A 23,791-nucleotide genomic window follows, 5' to 3' on the forward strand; every position below is an offset into this window, starting at 1 on the left:
ATGTGTTTAAGGTATAGAAATCTGTCTAATATATCTTTGTTAAAAATGTAAAATATAGCAAAATTACTTGAAATTAACATTGCTTCCAGAGTAGTCAAATTTTACTCTTAAAAATTTGGTATGCCCATAACCTCAAATAATGTAGATTTAAACATATCATACAATTTATTAATATAGGATAAGTTAATATAAATATAAATGTTATAAGCTATATTTAAATAAGCCTCTTAATAAAATCATTAAACATACCTGAATTAGTTCATTAATATCTATAAGTCCATTACTGTCAGCATCAAAATATTTAAACATTTGATCCACCAACAACTTCTTCTGCGATATGTTATCATCGTTAGGGTTTTCATTTTCTTGTGTAATGTATTTCTGACTTTGTAAATCTAAAAGCATGCTCTTCATCTTGTTGTATTCCGTCATCTTGCAGTTATCTCCTGTAACAAAAGAACTAAGTTATTTTCAAGCAATATTATTGAAAACAAGCCATGTATTTTTTTTTAATGTGTAGAAGCTGACATCTTACAGATAACATACTTTGTACATAATTTCTCTAGGTTTCTCCTTTGCATATTTTACAATTTGTGCAAGAAAAAAAACCCAGGCATTTTGCATGGCAGAACAGACATTTTTCATCAGTATCAAATTTAATAACAATATAATTACTGTGTATTTTCTCTATACCCAAGTCATTGGGTCTATGTAGGACATAGAAACACATGATAGCTCTCATTGAGTCCAGTTCTCAAAGATATCACCTTAGTTTTAATCTTCACAATACATCCCTACATTGATAGTTTCACAGGTTTTGAACAGGAGGCACAGGAAGATGAAATGGTATGCCCAAGGCAAAGGGCTTGTGCTGAATTTTGCACTTAAACACATATATATCTGGCTCCAAAATTCTATAGCACATTTTTAATTGGAAGTATGTTCTCAAATTAAAAAAAAAATTATTGATTGATTTCAGCTAGAGAAGAAGGGGAAGTGTGTGTGTATGTGTGTGTGTGTGAGTGTGTATGTGAGTGTGTGTGTGTGTATGTGGGGGGGGTAGGGATATTAACCCATTCCTGTATGTGCCTAACTGGGGATCAAACCAGCAACCTCTGTTCTTCAGGCCGATGCTCTAATCAACTGAGCTATCCAGTCAGGGTGCTTTTTAATTTTTTTAAGCATTCTTTTCCATTGATTTCAGAGAGAGAAGCATTAACTCGCTCTTCTACTTAGTTGCTCCATCTAGTAGTGCACTTATTGCTTGCTTTCCAGGGATTAAACCCATCCTCTCAGTGTGCTGGCACAGTGTTTTAACCACCATGCTACCTGGTCAGGGCTGAAAGTATGTTTTTTATATTTAGGTTTATTTTTGAAGAAGCTTCTATATGTGTCTATATTTACATTTTTTTCTTAATTCTATTTATAATTCTACTAAGATCATAATAATAATCTTCCAAAGTCTTTACTTATTTATTGATATATATTTATCTCTCCTTTTGGAGCACTCAGTGTATGACATAATATATATATATATTTACATTTTCTATCTTAAAGTTTTAACTTTTCCAATTTCATCTTCACAACTAAAGTTTAAGTTTATACTTTTATATTGCATACCATTGAGAGCAAATAGGACATAAATTACAGTATATTACAGAAAATACAGTGCATAATGCAATTTCTAAATAAAATAGTAGGTATATTATCTAAGAAATGTTTACAACATATTTTTAGGGAAAAATCTAACTTTATAATTGTGGTCAAATTTGACAATTTTGATTTGAAAGAATCTACAATTTTAAAAGAAGAGTTCTAAAGAATTTTAAATATATGTCTAAGAAGTCAGAGTTGAAAAGCAATATTTGAAGTCTTATTCTCTTTTAAGACAAGATAGAAAACAATCTCTGCTAGAGAGATGAGAGACTACCGTATTTTTCAAAGACAGTGAAATGACTACTGTCATTCATCAATTTTATTGGTTAGAAATCTTGTCAGGAACTACCTTTTATTACACCAAAATGTAAACTTTGTGCTGCAGATTAAGTCAATTTTACATTATTCTCTTCTCAGTAAAGAATAATAATAAGAACATATTTTCTTCAGAGCAAAGAAATCAGTGACAGAAGAGATAAGAAATCAAATCTAGAAGGATAAGCAGCAATTTTGGTGTCCATGAAAACAGCAGAAGCCCTCGAATATGTTTGTGTAGGTGTGTGTATACACATTGTATGTGTGTCTGTGTGTGTGTATGCACATGTTGCTGTGCTTCAGGAAGAAAAAGAAATGTGTATTGAAAGAATGGGAAAAAGGATAAATGACTCTCCAGGAGCTCCTCATGGGATCTCAATGATTGCCCCTGGAACTAGTGTATATGTCCTTTCATTTGACTGATATGGGGAGCAGAGCGGGGGTGGAGTTTGGAGGTGCTGCCCTGTGATCATAGGCAACCAGGAATTAGAATGTTGGTGCGAGGTAGATGAAAACTAGAATTTAAATGCTGAAAACACTTTAACTAACATTAACATTTCAGGGAAGAATATACAGTTTGGGTTGTTGCATTCTCATTTTGCTCTAATCAAATAATGTGATCTCTCTAATAGTACTTTTGTTTCCATATTTTAAGTTGCCTAAGTTTAAGCATTGAGGTATTACTGGCCATCCAAAGATGATATAAATAAAAACTTTGAAGTTAAGACATATATATCCTACAGAAATTTATAATTAATAGTTAAAAATTATATAAAACTTTTTTGTAGAATTTATAAATTTAATAATAAAAATTTCTCACAGTTTTTTTTTAAAGTAATAGATACGAGCATCTGTTAATAATAAAAGATTACATGTAATGCAGGCATCCTATGTACCAGGAACTTTGTACCTATTAAATCCCTTAACTCTCACAACAATCCAAAAAGATAAATAACATAATTATCACCATTTTACAGATAATGAGCCAAGGCTCAGATAGTTTATATAACATAATCAAAGTTAAGGAACAAGAAAGCAGCAGAATGATTTTATACACAAGCCATATCTTTACTATTCATTCATCTCTACCTCTCTTATCTTCAGAACTGAGTTTTTAAATTAACTTATACATAGATTCAGTAAGTTTGTCAAAGGATTATCTTTAAAGTGAAAAATAAATGTTATAAAAAATTCAAGGCGATACTGCTGCTTAAATTACAGGTATAGAAAGATGAACCCGAAAGAAAAGGTAGTGTCTGAGAAGTAAAGAAACTATTATACCAAGGTTCTCAAGAGGAAACTAAAGGAAAAAAAAATTTAGAATAAAAGTAAGATAAACAATAAAACACGTTCATGACTTTGCTTATATTAGAGGTAATTGGTGATTTTAAAGGACAATTTTAGTGAATAAATAGAACAGAATTAAAAATTCAATGGGCTAAGGAGTAAAAACAAAGTGAAGATTTGGAAATATTATATATTTCTGACCCTTTCAATAAATTCCAACCCTGTCAATAAGTGAAAAGAATGGATATTTAGAAATAAACATCAATAGATATTCAAAAAGCATGACTTCATTCAAGAACAACATCAGATAGGAAGGTAAGATATTTTGGGTTGCTTGTTAGCATGCTTTGATAGGACTCCCTTCTCACTTAATCTAACTGCCTGTGCTACATTGGTGTTGCTATGGGAAAGAAATACTTTCTTGATTCACTTTCTGCTTGGGAGACCAGTAAGAAATCTCGGCTGATGCTCTTCTAGACACTGAGGACAAGACAAAGGAAGCCCCTATGTAATACTGTCTATATCATCTTTCTTCCTATGTCACTGCCATTGTGCTGATTCTTGACTCAGAATGAATCTTCAAGGGGAGTTGAAATCCATCTGTCCTTGTGGGGTCTGGAAAGATGCAGAAACTCTGTTATTCAAATGGCCCCCATTGTATAGCTGGCAGTGGCTCTCCAAGTATCCATGGAACTGAAGATAATTGCATTTTATATATCTGATAATATAGTCATTACTTTTGAGTACAGAAATGCTAAAAATTATAGAGTATATCAATTATGCTTACTATTAAATTTTTCAAAGGCTGTCATTTGTTTCCTTCTCTTTAAAATTACACTTCTTCTCCAATCCATCAATAAAAAGTACCAATTTCCTTCAGTACAAAAATATACAAATCTAAGTATATAAGAATACAATTTTTCTTTTTTTAACATTTGTATTTAGAATTTTATTTAGAGGGATTTTTTTTTATTAGATGAGAGGTGGGGAGAGAAAGAGGAAGAGAGACAGACTCCCACATGCACCTGACCGGGATCCACCCAGCAAACCCACCAGGGGGTGATGTTCTGCTCATCTGGGGCCACTGATCCATTGATTGGCCCTAGGCCTAAGGTGAGGCCATGGAGCCATTCTCAGTGCCTAGGGCCCACTTGCTCAAACCATTGGAGCCACGGCTGTGGGAGAGGAAAAAGAGAGAGAGAAAGTGAAAGAGAGAAAAAAGGGGGAAGGGTAGAGAAGCAGATGGGTGCTTCTCCTGTGTGTCCTGACCAGAAATCAAACACAGGAGATCCACAAACCGGGCCAAAGCTTTACAGGCCAGGGCTATATTTAGAGTTTGATTAACTTAATTTTTATATAAGTTGAAATAATAAAAATTTAAAGAATAAATATTGAATGATTTTATTTTACTGTCAATTCTACTCATTATTGAAAAGTATATTGAAACTATCTCATTTTTCAAACCTTTCAATAATTACTAATAGAATTATTTTATATACTTTTAGACATATTTTGTATTTATAGCAAAACAGCATGTCAAAACTAGTATATAGATTTAATAAGCTGATGTGAATCAAATTAAACATACAGCCTGACCTGTGATGGTACAGGGGATAAAGCATTGACTTGGAAAGCTGAGGTTTCAGGTTTGAAACTCCAGGCTTGCCTGGTCAAGGCATATATGGGAGCTGATGCTTCCTGTTCTTCCTCCCCCCCCCCCTTTTTTTTTCTCTCTCTCATCTCTCTAAAATGATTAAATAAAAAATTAAATATCAAAGACTACTATATTCATATTAAGATGTCAGTTGTTAAACCTGTGTATGAAGTAATTAAAATTATCTTGGTTAAAAGCAGTCTGAACAGATTTAAAACATTTTTTTTTGTATTTTTCTGAAGTAAGAAGTGGGGAGGCAGAGAGACAGACTCCTGCATGTGCCCAACTGGGATCCACCCAGCAAGCCCATTGGGGTATATGCTCTGCTCATCTAGGGCATTGCTCTGTTGCAACTGGAGCCACTCTAGCGCCTGATGGGGAGGCCATGGAGCCATCCTCAGCACCCAGGCCAAGTTTGCTCCAATGGAGCCTTGGCTGCGAGAGGGGACAAGAGACAGCGAGAAAGGAGATGGGGAAGGGTGGAGAAGCAGATGGGCGCTTCTCCTGTGTGCCCTGACTGGGAATCAAACCGGAACTTCCACACACCAGGCCAACACTCTACCACTGAGCAAACCAGCCAGGGTCCAGAGTTAAGACAAATTTTAACTGAAATATCTATTTAAATGTTAAAATGATATGGGTGGTTGTAAATTATTTTGTGTTTCATGAACTTCAATTAAATATTCTTAAAAAGTATATTATAGTTATATATATATATATATATGAATCTACTATATTTCAGATATTATTCAAATTCTGGGAATTTGCTAGTACAAACACATATACAGATTTCACTTTTAAACCTCTTTGGGTAAATATTAAATAGTGTAATTTCTTAATCGTTGGTGAGATTACACTTAGTTTGTATGAAACTGCTAAACTGTCTTCCAAAGAGACTGTACCATTTTGTGTTCCCATCAGTAATGTATGAGATTCTGTTGCTCTTTTTTCTCACCAGCATTTTGTATAGTCGATGCTCTGGGTTTTGCCATTCTATCTAATACATGTGTAGTGATATCTCCTTTCTGTTTTACAGAGAATTTTTTAAAATCAATAATAACTATATTTTACAAGAGACATTGGTTGCTTTACCCTCCCCTCACTCTACCACATACAAAATTTGATTTGGATTAATTTATTATCTCCTTAAACACTGTTGAATAAAAGAAACTAATTAAAAACAATCAGATGAGCATGCTTACTTATTAATTTTGGAAATTAATCTTACTGGAAATAAAAGGAAAGTACTCTGAGTTAAACATTGATTCTCCAAATACTTCACTACTGATGATATACTTTTGTCACTTATATGACATTGTCACCGACAACTGTCTAGATCTACTTAGGCTGTAGTAAAAAGAAATAATGGTTTGATTTTCTTATTTTTTTTAGTGAGTGGAGGGGAATCAGAGAGACAGACTTCCCCACACGCCCGGGCCACTAGGATCCACCAGGCAAGCCCACTAGGGGGCATGCTCTGCCCATCTGGGGCCCTTGCTCTGTTGCTCAGCAACTGAATCATTTACTTTTTTCAAGTGCCTGAGGTCGAAGCCAGGGAGTCATCCTCAGAACTGGTGGCCAACTCCCTTGAACCAATTGCACCAGGCTAGAGGAGGAGAAGAGAAAGAAGGGGAGAGGGGGAGAGAGAGACAGAAAGAACAGAAAGAGAGAGGAGGGGGAGGGGTGGAGGAGCTTGTTTCTCCTATGTGTCTTGACTGGAATCAAATCCAGGACATCCACATGCTGGATTGATGCTCCACCACTGAGCCAACCAGACAGGGTTGATTTTCTAGTTTAGCAAATTATATTATGTATTTGAATTTCAATAAAGGTACACTAGTAACCAAGTCACTTTGCTCTCTTAACCCTGGGAGAACATTAATTAAAATGTTTTGGGGGGCAAGATTAGGCACTTTATCCTCTGTTTTCAACTCTATTCTTCAAAAGGGTGACACATATAGGAGTAAGTGCACAGCTTAGTTGTAACTTACTGTTTCCACCTTATCGCATCATCCTCCCAAACACAGGCACATATTATAAAGTAAACATGCAGAGAATGTTGACAGAAATCACCACAAAATAAAATAGAGCACAGCACAATGGTGAAATTGATTATTTAAAATGCTTGAAAACATAAATGAAAAATGTAAATTTATCTTACCAGATATAAATACAACTTATAGCATTAATTATCACAACTGGTCAAATGTGTTATTTTGATGTTCAGTGAATTTACCTCTTTTAAGTCACTATCTTTAGAGTAAAAACCTAGAAGATACATACTTCACATGAAAAAGTGTATCTTCTACAGAATATATAGAAGCTAACCTGAAATCTATGTAATATTATTGATCAATGTCACATCTTTAAATATAATTTTTTTACATAAATTGTTTTTAAAAAGCTACTGTTAAGCAGTGTGTGAATTTTTTTTCTAATGATTCATTTTTTTCTGGCAACCCACCTACAAAACTTTATACATGATATGTCAGCCTTCAATCTTCTTATAATCTATAATTGCTATTAAAAGGTGAGTGCATATTGTCCAAAACATTGTACTACATAGATCATATCATTCTTTATGTAGTAGCCTATGTTTTATATAGGTTATAAATTTTGATATATATTACTTGGGTTTATATTAATCCTAGGAATAAAAATATATAAAATGTTTTCTTTAATTTTTAAATTTGTCCAACATTATGAAAAAAAATTAACCAGGTTACAAAAAAGTAATTATCACTGCATCAAATATAGTAAAAACTAAGAGGTCACTTCCTTAAGAACAGGTCTCCTTTGCCTGGAGGTGGTGGTGCAGGGGATAGAGCATGGGACTGGGACACAGAGGACCCAGATCAAAACTCTGAGGTCACTGGCTTGAGTGTGGGCTCACCAGCTTGAGTTCAGGGTGGTTGGCTTGAGTGTGGGATCATCAACACTACCTCATGGTCATTGGCTTAAACTCAACAAAGAATTAATGCTTCTCATCTCTCCCCCTTATCTGTTTGTTCCTGTCTGTCCCTCTGTCTCTCTCTGTCCCTGTCACAAAAAACAAAACAAAACAAAGCAGGTGTCCTTCGAATCCCGGTCAGGGCACACGGGAGAAGTACATCTGCTTTTCCACTCCTCCACCTTCTCTCTCTCTCATACTCTCTCTCTCCTCATTCTCCTGCAGTCATGGCTCCAAGGAGTTGATGTCAGGAGCTGAGGATGGCCACATGGCCCCTACTTCAGGTGCTAAAAAAAACCATGGCTCCAGTTGCAATGGACCAATAGCCCCAGTTGGGCAGAGCATTGCTCCTTAGTGGGTTTGCTGGGTGGATTCTGGTTGGGGTGCATGTGGGAATCTCTCTCTGCCTTTCCTCCTTTCACTAAAAAAAAAAAGAAAAAAAAAGAACCGGCTTCTTAGTACTTTTGAACACTACGTGTTGTGCAAAATTTTATCACATCACTCAAAATGTGGTTTGTAATGAAAATTTTATTATTTGTATTAATATTTATAGAAGTTATACTCTTTATATCTGTGAAGTCATAGGAATATGACTTAAACTTACAAAGCAATTATTATATGCTGTAGTGTTCTAAGATTTATAAATAACTCATTTAATCTTTATAAAGACCCTATAAAGCAAGTACAATTACCATATCATATTTTTAAAAACAAAGACAGCCCAATAATAGGCTTGAGATTTGACTGTACATGAAAATTTGAGGAACTTCTCACTCTGGAATTATAAGCCCATCACTCATAAATTAACAGAATTTTCTGATAAAGTATATAAAACCCACCACATGCATCTATTGGTTTCTTGACAAGAAAAAACACTTAAACTGTTTTTTCTTCTGTGTTATTCTAAAAGAGTGTGTGAGTGTCTATTTTTCTGCCAATACCATGCTGTTTTGATTATCGTGGCCCTATAATATAGTTTAAAGTCAGGTATTGTAATGCCCCCAGCTTCATTCTTTTTCCTTAGGATTGTTTTGGCTATTCGGGGTTTTTTATAGTTCCGTATAAATCTGATGATTTTTTGTTCCATTTCTTTAAAAAATCTCATAGGGATTTTGATGGGAATTCCATTAAATTTGTATATTGCTTTGGGTAATATGGCCATTTTGATTATATTTATTCTTCCTATCCAAGAACAAGGAATATTTTTCCATCTCATTGTATCTTTTTCGATTTCCCTTAACAATGCTTTGTAATTTTCATTATATAGGTCCTTTACATTCTTTGTTATGTTTATTCCTAGGTATTTTATTTTTTTTGTTGCAATCGTGAAGGGGATTATTTTTTTGAGTTCGTTTTCTAATATTTCATTGTTGGCATATAGAAAGGCTATGGAGTACAACCATTATGGAGGAAAGTATGGTGGTTCCTCAAAAAACTGCAAATAGAACTACCTTATGACCCAGCAATCCCTCTACTGGGTATATACCCCAAAACCTCAGAAACATTGATACGTGAAGACACATGTAGCCCCATGTTCATTGCAGCACTGTTCACAGTGGCCAAGACATGGAAACAACCAAAAAGCCCTTCAATAGAAGACTGGATAAAGAAGATGTGGCACATATACACTATGGAATACTACTCAGCCATAAGAAATGATGACATCAGATCATTTACAGTAAAATGGTGGGATCTTGATAACATTATAAGGAGTGAAATAAGTAAATCAGAAAAAAACAAGAACTACATGATTCCATACATTGGTGGAACATAAAAATGAGACTAAGAGACATGGACAAGAGTGTGGTGGTTACCAGGGGTGGGGGGAGGGAGGACATGGGAGGGAGGGAGGGAGAGAGTTAGGGGGAGGGGGAGGGGCACAGAGAACTAGATAGAGGGTGGCGGAGGACAATCTGACTTTGGGCGAGGGGTACGCAACATAATTTAATGACAAAATAACCTAGACATGTTTTCTTTGAATATATGTACCCTGATTTATTAATGTCATCCCATTACCATTAATAAAATTTATTTAAAAAAAATAAAAATAAAAACAATAAAAGAGTGTGTGGAGTTTTGTCGAGAACTTCAGTCTTCTGAGGGCTACCTTCATGCACGACATAAGATCTGATATGCATAATCAATAATAAAGCTTTTTCCCCATCTTGTATATTGAGAGAGAAGTGTTTTGGTTGGTAAGATTTTTAATTTTTCCTACTTTAATCAGGAACACTGCACAATAATGATGTGAATGACTCAGCAACCCTGCCTAAACATTATGATTATGTATGCATACAACATAACTTCAAACAATGTAAATCAAATGGTGATACAATTTCCAGGCAAACTTACTGAACCACAGTTAGAGAAAAAAAACTGTAATACTTCTACAAGGGAAATATAGATCAAGCAGCAATTAAAGATAGTGTCTTGGTCTGAAAAAAACGACGACAACAAAAAAATATACTCTTATAGGAACATAATATTCTTCCTTAAGCATTATGTTTAATACTCATTTTATAGTAGAAACCTGAGGTTGAGTTCATTTCTTTCTGAAGACTATTGATAAGCCCTGGGTTTAGCTGGTTTGGTGTTAGAAATTTCTAGTTATCAGCATAATCATATGTTTTTTTCTAGTCATTGAACATTTTTATCAGTCAAGAGTTCAGATATGTTTTACCTCAATTTATGTCAGCTATTCTTTGTTTTATTTATCACAGAAAAATACAAAAGTGATAGTGAAAAATAGAATTTCTTTTCTGATATATTTTCTAATACAAACATACCATACACACATACATGCACACCACATAACTTATTCTTGTTTTGCTAAGCAAGCAGGGTAGATGATAGTCGTGGATGGGCATTAACCTCTGTCCATGTATTGATCCTATCAAATTTAACATTGAGAAATATTCTTTTCAAAATAAATCTAATTTTAAACAACTATACATAATCAAATACCACCATATACTAAACATCACAACAGCAACATTCATAGCGTAGTTGGTTTTGTTTTACGATAGATATTTTTGTAAATCTTAATTTTAATGCCAGTTATAATATATATGTATAATATATAATTAATATATAATATATTATATTAATAAATTAATATAATATATTATATATTAATAAATTAATATAAATATAAATTATACATATAATTTATAGCTTGTTAGATTTGAGAAGAAATCTCACGTATTTTATGGATGTGGGTTATTTCACCTTATAAAATTTTCTTATCTCAATATAATTATCATGTATTCATAATTTATCTAAATAAATGTCACCTGTCAAAAATCATATCCCTGTGGTAGTCACAACTATGTGTTAATTGTCATTACTTCTTTTCAGTATTTCTGACTGTCAGGATATATTGTCATATGTGTGTCCTATGACATTTAACATTTTGATTGGTCATAGTATGTATGCTAGCCTCAATAACCTCCCACTATCTCCAAACCAACCAAATAAACTCAAATAATTTTAACAGTCTGTGTTCCTCTGTAGATGATTATTCAGTATTCTCAAATAAGTCCTGGTTTATTTGTTAAGTAGTTAAATAGTCAAGAGGAGACTTTTTCAGTGAGATATGGATCAGCTGTTCTGTCCTATTTAATGATTCTAGATATTATCAAGTAGACTTCTATTTTTCTCTGAAATTTCAGTAACCCATATAGAAAATATTATATATTAAGGACATTTGGTTATATAAAACCTATGTGCAATGTACATTATTTTATTTTATGGAAGATTATAAATGTTAAATGTTGAAGTTGTCAGCATTACATATTGCCGAGAAATATGACACTATTTGCTATTTTCTTTTAATTCATACATAGTCACAAAAGCAACAAATATTGCTTTAGTCATGCACTTTCTTATGGATATGCATTATGTTTCCACAATGGCCTATCATGATCTTGACCAAATATATTTAGGACTTAGATTGGGCTGGGGACAAACTATATAAGGCAAGTTCTCCATTCATAGTATTAGTAGGTAAGTCAGGACTTTTTATCATTCTTCTGATTCTGGGAAACTTTAATTTTCTAACTGCTTAAACTGTAACTCTCTCTGCTTTTAATATTGCCAACTACAATCTAATTAGTGTTAAAGTAATGTATAAGTTAACATTTTCAGGTGTCTTTTCTACTTTAGACTTTTGAATAGCTCACTATTCTTTCTATGTTGTCTAAAAAGAAACATGATGCAGCCCTGCTTTCATTAACCCACTAAACCCTTCAGGTCTAGTGTAGTTATATCAAATCCTTTGAAATGTCTGACAGCTGACTGCTTATTGGCTGTTCTATTTCTTTCATCGAAGATTTCATACTGTGTACTTAGTGGGGTCATGGTACAAAAAGCTTATTGAAGATGCACAGTAAGCATTCTGTTTCACTCAAATTATTTAAATGTCCATACACATAATGAAATTATTATAAATTGGGCACTATAACATTCTGGGAACTGCTTAATGATATTCAGTATAGCACTTAATTTTCCAAGAATAGTTTGTTTATGTTAATTTTGTTTTAATCAGGTAAAACACTACTCTTTATCACACTGACACTATTAGCTATTCTTGCATGAAAATGACAAGTCTTCTCCAAAATTAGGAATTAAAATTAATTTTGGCCAAACAACTGATCCATTCTGATGATTAAGTTTCAATTATTAAGCACATGAAACACTCTTACAAAAAAAATGGATTTTAAAACAAAAGGTAGATTCTGTTTTATGAACACTGCGTTTATTAAAGGATTTCAAATAGATTTTTAATGACTGCATTGCTATTCAGAATAAATAACAAAGTCTATTTGGTGCTTCATTAATAAAGTGTTTTTCAAGAATTTTTCATCAGAAATGTTTCAATTACAAAACTGCCAGAAATATTTAGTTGAATTAAAAATATAAAATCAGTGCAAAAATTAAAAAAAAAAAACATGTTAAACTGAGATTTCAGTTTCATTTTGACATTTGATTGTTATGTCCATCATTTCTTACCAGGTACTAAACTCTCCTAGAAAACATTTTACACTATGTAAAGCATAATATCACCATTAAAGTAAAAGCTAAAACATATATACCCTCTGTTGTATATATTTTAAGTGATGTACACAAATTATTTTATAAGATATTAAAACTACCTAATGAGTTAGATCCTGTTATGGTTTCATACTTTGTGTCAGAAAACTATGCACATAGAGGTTAATTAACTTAATTAGGGTGATAGATTTAAGAAATGGTAGACTTGGAATTTGAATTTCAGGTAATTTGGCTCAGAATCTGTGCTGTCTAACTGACTGCCTGGTGATGGTGATCAACATGAGACAGTGGTAACTGACAAACAGGATCACAGCCTCCTGCTCCACAAAAGCCTCCTTTCTAGTCTATAAAACATAGAATCATATCAAATTGTGATAAGGTATCAAAGAATTGAAAAAATTAATATTAATATTTTAGAAAGAAGGGTCAGGTTTTTTACCCCCTCCTTTCTGTGGAGAATGGAGGGAGAAGAAAGTGGGAGCTTCCTGGCTTACAAGGATGTACTACTATGTACTGAGATAAGAAACCCCTTTTTACTAAAAGGCTTAAAAGGCATTTTATGATTTAAGCCAAGCATTCAGAGAGATTTTGTAAATATGATTTTTATACTTGTGTGTGATTTACATCAGCTCAAGATGGCCAATTGCATTCATGCTTAGGAAGGACTATTATATTGTAAATAGAGAGGTTTTTGTACTAGGTTTTGAATGGAATGGAAGGAGATTTGGACCCCCTCTCTTCCCCACACCTGTGAGGAAGAAGGTAAACAGCTAGCCAGGAATGTGGGAGAAGGAAGAAAGATTTAGGTAGCCCTTTCCTCTCCCCTTTATTTCTCCTTAATGGGTGATTTACAAACATTTATCTTCTGACATCATGTAAGCCTGCTCCTTTTCCTCCCAACCTGTATGTGATTAAGTGTATATAACTAGCCTCAGAGCTATATTTGAGGCTACACGATTTGGGTCAGCTATACCCCATGTAAGTCATATGCAGCTGGCTTATTAATAAATCTCCTCTTAAAAATTCTTCTGTATCCTGCCTTGCTGGCTCTACATAACCCGTGGAATTAAGGTACACTACTTTACAACAGAATAAATGGAGAAGAAAAAAAATACTCTTAGAATCAAAAGTTTATCAACCTCTACCTACTATCGATATTCTGCTAAAGTTTTCTCAATGGTTAAAAATACAATGTTAATGTTAATGACTAAAAAAGGTATTAAACATACATAGGAACATAGTGATCAAAAATATTTTTAAAACTGTACTATATTAATCTTTACCAGTGGTATCACACTGTAGTTGAAATGCAAATTCTGAGGCCCAATCAATACTTAATGAATCAGAAACTCTAGGTATATGGTCCAAAACTTTGTGTTTTAACAAACTCAAGTTTTAAACACATTAGTTGTTACAACAATATAATCCAGTGATGAGGCTTATTTGAAAACATAAAAAAAAAAAAACCCACAAAATTTAAGTACATTAGAAATGAGCTAAGCCAATCTTTCAGCATGACCTGTACTAAATGCAAACTCTTTTTTTGTAATAATCTGAATTAATAAAGAAAAAATTTAACTTCTAAACTGAATGAAATGGAAAGAAAGTAGAAATCATGGAGGCAGGATGCAGGGTGAAATTTGGACTCGAGTTAAATTATGATGGACTGTGAGAAGTTATTACAGTAAATTCTAATAAAAGGTAAAAAAGTGAACCTTGGGTTAGGTTGGATGTTGACACCATATATTATTTAATGACTGTTCTCAATTACCAAAAGCTAAGGTGTCTAGGTTAAGAACTTAACTCTAATATATACCAGTTGTGAAAGTGTGAATGAGTCATTTGATATATCTATGCCTTAGGATTCTTATTTAATATAGTGATATCAAAACCTAACTCATGCATTTTTAAAATGATAAAATTATATATGTGAAGAGCTCACCACAGTTTATGGCACATAGTTAAGCCCCTCCTCTCCAGATGTTAGATTTTTCTTTTAATATAACCAAATACATCCCAATAAGTATGAGAGATCAAATAAAAAATACTTATAGTCTAGTTACAACTGTTTGGGGTTAAATGTTAGTGATATTAATTCAGTTTAAAAACATTCCTTTATGATGTTCTGATATTTGAAAAGATAAAATATACATTAAAAAATAAATATTTTTTGTCTCAACTGGTTTGAGGGATAGATATTTGTCTCTATCTCTGTTCGCCACTAAAGATTCTGTTCACATAGTCTATAATTTATCATAATGCATGACTTGCCTGACTCCAAAAAGAAAATGGGGAAGTAAACCTAATGAACACATAAATGCCAACCAATTATAATTGAATATTTACCATGTTATAAGTACAAAGCTGAGTATTGACACTTTTAATCCTTGCAAAGTATATTATAAAATAACTATCTATTTTTCATGGATGGATAAATTCTGTCCATAGGGTGTTGAAATGTTGAGTAAATCTCCAAAAAAGTTATAGTTAGTGGATAATGGAGCTAAGTTATCAAATTAGGCAATAAAATACCAGAGTCTGTGTATTTAACCTCTGTACTGTGATTCAAGCCACTTGAAATGAGGATGTTTACAAAGTAATATTGAGTCACAGCCATACTAGCAATTTAAATATTGACATAAGACCCAGGACACTTTCCCAACAGCATTTGTTGAAGAGGCTGTCTTTACTCCATTGTATGCCCTTACCTCCTTTGTCAAATATCAGTTGTCCATAGAGCTGTGGGTTTATTTCTGGGTTCTCCATTCTGTTCCATTGATCTATGTGCCTGTTCTTATGCCAGTACCAGGCTGTTTTGAGTACAATGGCCTTGTAGTATAGCTTGATATCAGGAAGTGTGATACCTTCCCCTTTATTCTTCTTTTAAGATTGCTGAGGCTATTCGTGTTCTTTTTTGGTTCCATATAAATTTTTGGAATATGTGATCTATATCTTTAAAGTATGTCATTGGTATTTTAATTGGTATTGCATTGAATTTATAAATTACTTTGGGTAATATAGACATTTTAATGATGTTTATTCTTCCTAACCATGAGCATGGTATATGCTTCCACTTGTTTGTATCTTCCTTGATTTTTTTATCAATGTTTTATAATTTTCCAAGTACAAGTCTTTAGTCTCCTTGGTTAACTGTACTCCTAGGTACTTCATTTTTTTGGTTGTAATAGTGAAGGGGCAACCTGCAAAATATGAAACTAGACCACCAACTTACACCAGTCACAAAAATAAACTCAAAATGGATAAAAGACTTAAATGTAAGGCGTGAAACCATAAACATCTTAGAAGAAAACATAGGCAGTAAGCTCTCCGACATCTGTTGCAGCAATATATTTGCTGATTTATCTCCATGGGCAAGGGAAATAAAAGACAGGATAAACAAATGGGACTATATCAAACTAAAAAGTTTTGCACAGCCAAACACAATAAGAACAGAATAAAAAGACAAACTACACAATGGGAGAACATATTTGACAGTATGTCTGATAAGGGTTTAATAATCAAAATTTATGAAGAACTTGTAAATCTCAACACCAGAAAGACAAACAATCCAATCAAAAAATGGGCAAAAGAAATGAAGACAATTCTCCAAAGAGGATAAACAGATAGCCAATAGGCATATGAAAAAATGCTCAACATCATTAATCATTAGAGAAATGCAAATTAAAACCACAATGAGATATCACCTCACACCAGTTAGAATGGCGCTCATCAACAAAACAACACAGAATAAGTGCTGGCAAAGATATGGAGAAGAGGGAACCCTCCTGCACTGCTGGTGGGAATGCAGACTGGTGCAGCCTCTGTGAAAAACAGTATGGAGATTCCTCAAAAAATTGAAAATCGAACTGCTTTTTGACCCAGCTATCCCACTTTTAGGAATATACCCCAAGGACACCATAGAACGGTTCCAGAAGGAGAAATGCACCCCCATGTTTATGGCAGCATTGTTCACAATAGTGAAGATCTGGAAACAGCCCAAGTGTCCGTCAGAGGATGAGTGGATTAAAAAGCTTTGGTACATATATACTATGGAATACTACTCAGCCATAAGAAATGATGACATCGGATCATTTACAATAACATGGATGGACCTTGATAACATTATACGAAGTGAAATAAGTAAATCAGAAAAAAACTAAGAACTATATCAACCCATGCATAGATGGGACATAAAAATGAGACTCAGAGATATGGACAAGAATGTGATGGTAACAGGGAGTGGGGTGGAAGGGTGGGGAGGGGTGAGGAAGGAGAGGGAGGGAGTGGGGGAGGGTAGGGGCACAAAGAAAACCAGATAGAAGTTGACAGAGGAAGATTTGACTTTGAGTGAGGGGTATGCAGCATAATCAAAGGTCAAAATATTCTGGAGATGTTTTCTCTGAACATATGACCCTGATTTATCAATGTCACTGCATTAAAATTAATACAAATAAGATTAAAGAAAAAGACCCAGGACATTTGTTCAAATTAGGTTCCACATCATACAGATATTATACAGAATTCCATAAGCAGGCAAAGATTAAACTTGGCTAACTGATTATTGAAAAAGTGATGTTTCACCTTAAAGCATTAATTATACATTTTATTTTTATTGCAAGATAAAATCCCTTTCCCATCTCTATTTTATTTGCTTCTGATCTGAGGATCTGAAGAAAAGTTTACCTATTACTTTTAAGTAAATGGTTCAAGAGAAGAAAAGTATGCTATAAACTTTGTCTCCAGTGATTAATTATGTTAAATGGAAAATCTAAGTGAATAACATAAAACTCTCTCAAGCCAGAGAGAAGCAACTCTTAAAGAAGATGCTGAGAGGAACATTTCCAAATATGACACTTATTTTCTTCTTTCTATGTGAGCACTAGACAAGTGGCCCTGTCAGCAGCTTTACCTACATGGTCTGGCCAATTTCCACCTTTCGATATTTATGTCAAAGGATATTTCAGACCCTTCATGTAGACTAAATTTAAATTTTAAAAGAAACGTTAAAAAAAGAAAATCTTCCTCAAGTTGACAGATGGAAATGAATATACAAAGACTATCTTTTTCTCTTGATTGAGACGGAATTGCTCTGTCTTCTTTACCTCTTAAGTAATGTTAACTTTTAATTTAGATTATGTCAAATACAACTTTGATTAATTAGTACTTCTAAGTGACTGAGATAGCAATTTGAAATTAAGGAATTCATTTCTATTAAGGTTTGGTCAAAGTTTTAATTTAGACAGTGTCTCAAAAAATGATTGGTTTAGAAAAATGTGAGCAATAAACTGTGTCAACATGACCAGAACAAGTTGTTCTGCACAAAGTATAAATACCTTAAAAATAAACAACTATTTTATTTAACTTTCATAAGAGCTTACACAATCCCTGATAAAATAACAGAATTAGTGACTACTATGAAATATAGTTTGGTCACACTTTTAAGTAGTTGATAAGTTTGTAATAGGCTATATGACTACATTAATTTTAGTTCTTTAGATAGGAGTGTGGAAATACTGAAAACCATTAAAAATAATGATAAATGACGGTGAGTATGTTTCATTAAGCAGCTGTAGGGAATGGCATTAGGTGTTGAAAAGTGCTACACTTGTCACTTTATAGAGATAAAAACTAAATAAAGCAGCATTTTTGCAGTCCCAGGTGTTTCTTTTTTAACTGTTGTAAACATCTTAATGTTTAGATTTTTTGTTGTTCATGCATGTTTTGTAAGGGTAGTAGTGTTTCTGGGAAGAATAATGTGCAAACTATATATTTTCTATATGACCTATATTACTACTTCTTCCTAATCTTTTCACGGCTAGGATACAGCATAATTGGAAAACAGTAGGGGTTCCATTTGGGTTTATGTATTCACTCAAAGCACATTTATTTTGTGGAAAAATGAACGGGCTCTGGCAGCCGTTCTCAGCCGTATGCTTTCTAGGGTTCTGGGATTCTTCTTTAGAGGAAAAACTCCTCAGAGAAATATGAGAAAGAATTATTTCTGCACTATCAAGAATTCCTTCTGTTTTATCACTAATTGAAAAGAAAAAAATCCTCTCCTCTTTCCATACATTCTAGGTCACAGATTTAAAATCTCTTACCTAGCACATTCCATTTTAAGTACACTAGAATCAGAATTTTCAATATGACTGATAAATTCTTGTGAAATTGTAGTTGAATATATCATTTCATTACTGTATTATATATAAATATTTATAAGTACCTTACCTGGCTAATAGCACATAGATAGTAACAACATGCCAAAAAAAAAAAAAAGCTTTTTTAGAGAAAAATGTCTCTATATAACAGGAATTTCATCAAGTTTCTTGAACACCCAATGAGCTGTGATTGAAATGTATGAAGGAGAGAGATTTCTATTGTGCCTCTAGTACTAATGTACTTCCTTCTCCCCAGCAAATAAACTATAAGATATGGCATTCTTTGAAGATGTCTTTTTCCTTTTTTGCACAGTATCCAAAGATAAAATTTTACTTTATAGTAATCCATGATCAGGGAATAAAATCATGCAGTCATTGAAAGTTATCATGTGTGTGTATACTAAGATATTATATAGATAGCGTTTTATTCTTTACATGCAAAAAGGAGTATTTTGGTTAACCTTTGGTATTTCCTTTATTAGGAAAATAATAGAGTCTTTGGATTCTCTTTTCATATGTTCTTGAAGATATAATCACATTACACATATACTCTTTCTGCTATGTTGCTAAAATAAGGATAGTCGTTGGTCATGATACGGAAAAAGGTTAACTAACTGTCTCCCACAAAATTTAGTTCTGGAATGTTAATTATAGTCACTGTAGTCTAAACATTTCTATAGCCAGTCAATGTACAGTCACTGTCTTTGTGTGTATGTGTGTGTACATATTGGTAATATTTTCTGAATATAACAAACTGAACATATTTGGAATTTTTCAAACCAAGGGATCCTGGCAAATGATGAGATAGAAAAAATGATATGGAACTCTCACTTTGCTCTACTCCAATATTCGTTCATCTAGTTAGGTATGAAGAGATAATAAACTTTACTACATGAGCAACTTTATTAAGCCCGTATGGTCCATCCTTTAAATCCGATGCATTAATTATCTTTATTATTCAATCAATACCTAGAATGCTCCGGTGTATTTAAGTACAATTTAATGGCTGCCAAGTACTATACATCAAAGAGTGTCTTATATTCAAGTTTAGCTGCTGGGAGAGCACAGGAGACTAAGAATACAAAAGCTGTTATTGAAAGAGGAAACGCTATTCATATATGAATGAAAAGACTTAAAAAAAATCATTTGGTTCCAACACTAATAAAATCATGACATTATTAAATAGAAGGATACTCCTGAATTTTATACTTGAAGAAAGCTGAGTTGAATAAATTTTGCAGCAATTCCTTGAAAATAATTTTTGAAACTTAATAATTCACTATCTGTGAAAAGTTATTTTCCTCTTATGATTATGATAAGAATCTACAGAGAGAATTTAAAGTGCAAGTATCAGATATTGAGCTCTGAGTTTTTCTGGTATCCTAGTACCCAGTGTACATGACACGTGGTTTACAAATTCAGTAAAGAATTAATTTGCTGCTATGGTAAAAAGAATGCTACATGACTTCTGCATAAGGCTTCCCAAAAATTGCTTAAACCTTTATTCTATTTTTTGTGCATGGCAGTGCTCAGTGTTTATCACTGGCTTCATGATTGATTAACTAGGTAAAATTAATCTGGTAACATAATAAGTTTCAGAGCATGCTTGAAATCTATCTAAACTGGCCATATAAATAAGGCATTGGAATGTAATAGCCTATACCTTCTTGGTAAGAGGTAATACAATCTTACCGTCTTTTAATATCTACAAGCCTGTAAAACAATGCTGATCAAATATTCTATTACTAACTCTTCACAATAATCAAATTTCAAAGTTTCAAAATATTAAAAATTCCTAGTGATTGTGAATATTATTTTACTACATTAAGTTTGCATAAAAAGATGCTTTTTATATGCAAAGATACTTATCAAAAATTTACATAAAAAGTATAGTAGTAAGATTTCATTAACTTTGGATTGCTTCCCTAAAAAATATTACTAATTCTGTGGTTTATAACAACTCAAACTTCTTATTCCACAGTTTCTCTGGCTTGAATAACTGGTTACAGCATAGTTCCACTGGGTTCTCGGCTTTGAGTTTCCCAAGGCTTAAATTAGGGTGTTATCAGGGTCATCTTCTTTACTGGAAACTCTAGAGATAAATGTTTTCAAGACCATTCAAGTTGTTGACCAATATATGTGTTTAAAATTGTAGGACTAACCCTAGCAACTACATGCATGAGGCCCCTACACCTCAGTACCAGCAATGGCAAGTTAAATTCTTACGCTTCAACTCTCTGATGTTCCCATCTGTTCCATCTCTCTGACTTTAGCAGGAGTAAGCTCATTGCTTTTTAGGGCTCTTGTAGTTAAACCCACCCAGATAATGCAGGTTCCACACCATAATGATATCTACAGTGTTCCTTTTGTTGTGTAACATGATATATTAACAGATTCAGGGGTCAGAATGTGGGTATCTTTGGGGGTGGAGGACAGTTTCTGTCTACCACAGATATTTTTGAGTTATTTTACATATTCTATTTTTCACTATTAAATAATTTAAATTGCATATTGTTTTCAAATTCTACTCACTGTTGTTTATTTAAAAAATTATGGCCAAATTATATTTTGAGCAATTTTTCATATAATCAAATATTTTCTGTACAATCATTTTTCTTCAGAACAAAAAACAGCTATCATACTTGCCCTATTTATGAGATAATTGCTAAAAATATGGGTGTATTTTATCATCCTTTAAGTAAAAATAAAGAGGTATATAATAAAAACTTGATGATTGCCATAGATGGCTGGAGAGTTTTGAGCAAGTGTATCTATATAAATTTCAATAATTAAATTTAGTTTCTAAACAAAGATGAAGGTTCATTTGGTTAAGTATCAGATGAGACAGAAGAGAAAATCATAGTCAATTATGAGCAAAACTCTTAAAAATACCTAAAAATTTGGGGACTTCTAACTATGGAAATCCTAAAATCAATGAACGCTAAGCTAGTCAATGAAAGGTTACAGAGGCCACTCCTGATCACTATAGTTTATAGATACTACCATGTGCAAAGCACTGTGTAGCACTTTGTGTACACTAAGTCCTAGGAGGTCATCTAATCCTTAAAATATGTTACAGATAAGAAACGAAGAGATTTATTCACATTACACATTAAAGAATAGAAGTGCTTGAATAAACAATAAACATTATTTTATATAAAATGTTTCTGGAAAGTCTGTTTGTGCATGTGCCCCCTTTTCCCAATGCCATACAACTGCTGGGAATGTAATTTACCAAGAATTCAAAGAAGAGTCAAGAGTAATTGGAGGGAAACATAGAATGTGTCAATTCAAGTTAGAAAGGCTTGGGAAAATAAGTGTCCAACAGTGAAAGACAGATATTCTTTTCTTTTTAAATTTTATTTGGAAAATTAAATTTAATGGGGTGACATTGATCACTGAGTACACAGTAAACACTGAGTTCAGGTAAACATTTCTATAGCATTTGAACTGTTGAACATGTTGTATGCTCATCACCGAAAGTCAAATCACTTTCTGTTACTGTATATTTGTCCTTCTTTACTTCTCTTCCACTCCCAAATTCCTCCCCCAAACCCCATTCCCCTGGTAACCACTTCACTTTTATCTATGTTTGCCCAGTCAAAGCACATAGAAGCAGCTACTACAAGTTGATGCTTCCTGCTCCTCCCCCATCTCTCTTTCTCTCTCCTCTCCCTAAAACCAATACATTTTTTAAAAAAGGACTGAAATTTTAAGTCTAAGTAAGAAAAAGACCAATAATGGTTGTCAGACACTAATAACTATAAAAATGCCCTGAAATGGTAGAAGTAAGGCCAAATTGCAGTTGGTCAGAACCTCAGTTGATTAGAGACAATAGAAATATTTGAATTGAGATGTTGGTTCAAGGGAAAATTTATGTTTTTATATACCATAGATTTTATATGTATTCACACACACACACACATATATACATATACACACATACATACACATACATCCATGCACACACACACACCTATGTACACATATTGGAATGTTTAACCCTTTGAGTAGTGAGTTTTTTGTTAACCCTTTGAGGATGTACATGAATGTTTGAACTACTCAAAGGATTAATTGGTAATGAGAAGAGAAGAAATTAAAGTTAAGAAGAGATAGAGTTATAAGAAAAGTATCTGAAAACCAGAAAGGGATTTAAACCTGGTTGTAGGAAGACAAGTCATGCCTGGGTTAGAGGAATATCTTCTATTTTAATAGGAGGTATCTAAAGCAATGGGCCTAGATATGGACTAATCACTTGCCTTAAAAGTATAACATTGATGTCAATGTTTTTCACATTGAATGATGATTGAAGATCATTCACTAAGAGAGTATAAAGAAAAGGGAGACCATCTGGAATTGAAACTGTGGTACATGGACATAGACATTACTCAGAAAATGTAGAAGCATTGCTTAGCAGAATTCATATCCTAGTCGTGGCTGAAATTGTGATGGTGTTATTTTGCAAAACTTGTGTTACTATAATGGCAAGGTCTGAAAATATTTTCTGTAAATATTGGACAGTAAATTAGGATTGTGGGTCATAGATCTCTGCAGCAAATACGTCATTGTTGTTTTAACCTAAAAGCAGCCATAGAAAATACATAAATACTGTAAATGGGCATGGCTGAATTCCAATAAAATGTTATTTCCAAAAAATGATTGTGGATTGGATTTAGCCCATAAACCAGAGTTTACTAATTGTTGCTCTGCAGAAATGTA

The 23,791-nt window shown here is 33.2% G+C and overlaps 1 protein-coding gene across 3 annotated transcripts in view; it reads right to left on the bottom strand.

Annotated features, from left to right (window-relative positions):
• The window catches only part of FSTL5 (follistatin like 5), a 699,550-nt gene that overhangs the window by 337,225 nt on the left and 338,534 nt on the right, over positions 1–23,791 (bottom strand). For all 3 annotated transcript variants that reach the window (XM_066280005.1, XM_066280011.1, XM_066280003.1), the window contains one exon: positions 250–446. In XM_066280005.1, coding sequence (XP_066136102.1) covers positions 250–446 — 197 coding nt within the window. The remainder of the gene's footprint in view (positions 1–249; positions 447–23,791) is intronic.

The sequence above is a fragment of the Saccopteryx bilineata genome, chromosome 1 (assembly GCF_036850765.1).
Source record: "Saccopteryx bilineata isolate mSacBil1 chromosome 1, mSacBil1_pri_phased_curated, whole genome shotgun sequence".
NCBI classification, from domain to species: Eukaryota; Metazoa; Chordata; class Mammalia; order Chiroptera; family Emballonuridae; genus Saccopteryx; species Saccopteryx bilineata.